General features: G+C 39.4%; 2 protein-coding genes across 2 annotated transcripts; both read left to right on the top strand.

Annotated features, from left to right (window-relative positions):
- The first annotated feature begins 420 nt into the window (after positions 1–420).
- On the top strand, positions 421–1,236 carry LOC110031463. Its single transcript, XM_020734708.1, has one exon. It carries the CDS (start codon positions 421–423, stop codon positions 1,234–1,236), a length of 816 nt encoding a protein of 271 aa, XP_020590367.1.
- A 96-nt stretch (positions 1,237–1,332) lies between these two features.
- LOC110031382 (interactor of constitutive active ROPs 3-like) lies at positions 1,333–2,010 on the top strand. Its single transcript, XM_020734591.1, has one exon. It carries the CDS (start codon positions 1,333–1,335, stop codon positions 2,008–2,010), a length of 678 nt encoding a protein of 225 aa, XP_020590250.1.
- Positions 2,011–2,586: the final 576 nt, after the last annotated feature.

Genomic DNA, 2,586 nt, shown 5'->3' with positions numbered 1-2,586 from the left:
TTCTAATTTTCCCTTCAATCTACAACAATTCTCTTAAGTTTTCTCTTCTTTCTCATTTCAAGAAACCAACAAATTGGTATCAGAGCTCTCTTCTTAAGGGACCTATGTGCGAGTTTGAGCAGTTATTGAGATCAAAGCTAGTTTTTCCTCAGTTGCTCCACCAGTGTTTGACGGAGACAACTACTGCATCTAAGCAGTCTGCATGGAGACATACCGGGAAGCTTGGATCTCTGGGAAGCACTGGAAGAAGACTATGACATTCCTCTTCTCCTTGAAAACAAAGAAGTCCAAGGCAAAAGCCTACCTGTTTACTGCAGTTTGCTCCACGATCTTCACTCGTATCATGTTGTTAAAAAAGGCAAAGGGGATTTGGAATTATCTCAAATCTGAGGATGAAGAAGAGATGAAAGAATTTGAGGGATGCAGGTGCTAAATTTGGTTCATGACTTTGAAATGCAAAAGATGAAGGAGACAGAAACCATAAAGAAGTACTTTGACAGACTACTCAACATAGCAAATCATGTCAAATTATTAGGTTCTTCTCTGGAAGATTCAAGGATTGTTCAGAAAATCCTTGTAATAGTGCCTGAAAGATTTGAGGCTACCATCACCACCCTAAAAAACACGAAGAATCTGTCAAAGATTGCTTTAAGTGCTTTACAAGCACAAGAGCAGAGGCGTCTAATGAGGGAAGAAGGAGTCGTCGAAGGAGCTCTACCAGTCAAGCATCAAGATGATGAAAAGAATAGGTGGCCCAGGAACAAGAAGTTTCAAGCTACACGTAGACAAAGCTCTGCACCTGAGAACAGAAGCAAAACTGAAAATAAAAGATTAGGAGTAAAAAAAGATTACCCTCCATGTCGACATTGTGGCAAGAAAGGTCATCCTCCTTTCAAATGCTGGAGAAGACCAGATGCAAAGTGCAGGAAATGCAATCAAATGGGACATGAAGCTGTCATTTGCAAGAATAAAGATCAACAACAAAGAAATGAAGCACAAGTGGCAGATCAAGAAGAAGATGACCAACTTTTCGTTGCAACTTGTTTCACGAGTTATGAAGCAAGTGAAAATTGGTTCATTGATAGTGGTTGCACTAATCATATGACAGTTGATAAGGGGTTGCTCAAGGAATTCAAGGAATTGAAGAGCACAGAGTCCAAGAAGGTTAGAATTGAGAATGGTGAATATACTGCAGTCAAAGGAAAGGGCACCATAGCCATTGCAAGTTGTTCATGAACCAAATTGATCACCGATGTTCTCTATGTACCAAATATTGATCAAAACTTGTTCAATGTTGGTCAATTAATAGAAAAGGGATTCAAAGTGATGTTTATGGAGAAGGCTTGTGTGATAGAAGATGCTACAGGCCAAAGAATGTTTGAAGTTAAGATGGCAGGGAGGAGTTTTTCACTCAATCCAATGCATGAAGAACAAATTGAAAGCACTATGAAGATTCAATCATCAATTGAGATGGCTGAGCATGTGAAGGTTGATGCAGGGCTGAGAGAATTAAAACTGGAGTCAACCTTACAGAAAACAACTGCAGAACTTTTAGAGTTGAAAGCTCGCCATTTGAGCATGGAAATAGAACTCCCAGCCATGTCGCGAATGAATGACGAATTGAAATATGAAATGGCTAAGGCAATGGCGAGCCAATTTGATTCGGAGATGAGGCTGATAAAGGCCACTACAGAAGTCACAGAACTAAAAGAAAACCACTTGGATAAGGAGACACAACTGCAAAGCATTATGGATGATAATGAACAGCTAAAATCGGAGCTCAAGAGAGATAGAGAGCATCAGGAGAATTATGTTGCAACCATATTGAATGTTGAGAGTGCAAAAGCTGCAGAACAAGAAGCACTGATGAAACTAGGTGTTCTCAAAGGGAAGGCTGAAAAGAATAACAAGAAGGCAACAAAGGTTTTGGAGCAACTTGAGGCTGCTCAGACAGTGCAATCAGAGATGGAGGCTGAGCTGAGGAGGCTTAGGGTGCAGTCAGATCAATGAAGAAAGACAGCTGAAGCAGCTGCAGCAGTTCTCACACTAGGCTTAGGGTGCAGTCAGATCACTGCTCCCTGGGAAGATGCTAAGCTCCCCTTTCTCCGACGACGGATGATGATTCTCCCAAGAGGAAGAATGACAATATGCTAAGGAAAATTTTAATGGATCTCAATCTGGAGCAGAAAGAAAGCCCTGAGATTTTTGTTGACAATCAAGCTGTCATTTACATTTCCCATAATCCTGTGTTTCATGGGAAAACTAAGCATTTCAACATCAAGTTATTTTTTCTACGAGAAGTACATAAAGAAGAATTTGTGACTCTGGTTTACTGCAACTCTGAAGATTAGTTGGTAAATTTGTTTACAAAGTCATTTCCAATCAACAAGTTTGAGTTTCTAAGGCAGAATTTTGTTGTTCGCAACTCCTAAAGCAAAAAGTGTTGGAATACATGCTTATGATTGTTTATTGAGTCTAAGTTTAGTTGAGACAAGTTTGTTTTTTAATCTTAGGAGTTAATTGCTATTTTACTTGATTTTATTTCTTGTTCACTTTCTTGGCTGATTTTTAGGTCTTTTCTTGAAA

The sequence above is a fragment of the Phalaenopsis equestris genome, unplaced genomic scaffold (assembly GCF_001263595.1).
Source record: "Phalaenopsis equestris unplaced genomic scaffold, ASM126359v1 Scaffold000002, whole genome shotgun sequence".
NCBI lineage: Eukaryota > Viridiplantae > Streptophyta > Magnoliopsida > Asparagales > Orchidaceae > Phalaenopsis > Phalaenopsis equestris.
This window is presented reverse-complemented; position numbering and strand designations above follow the sequence as displayed.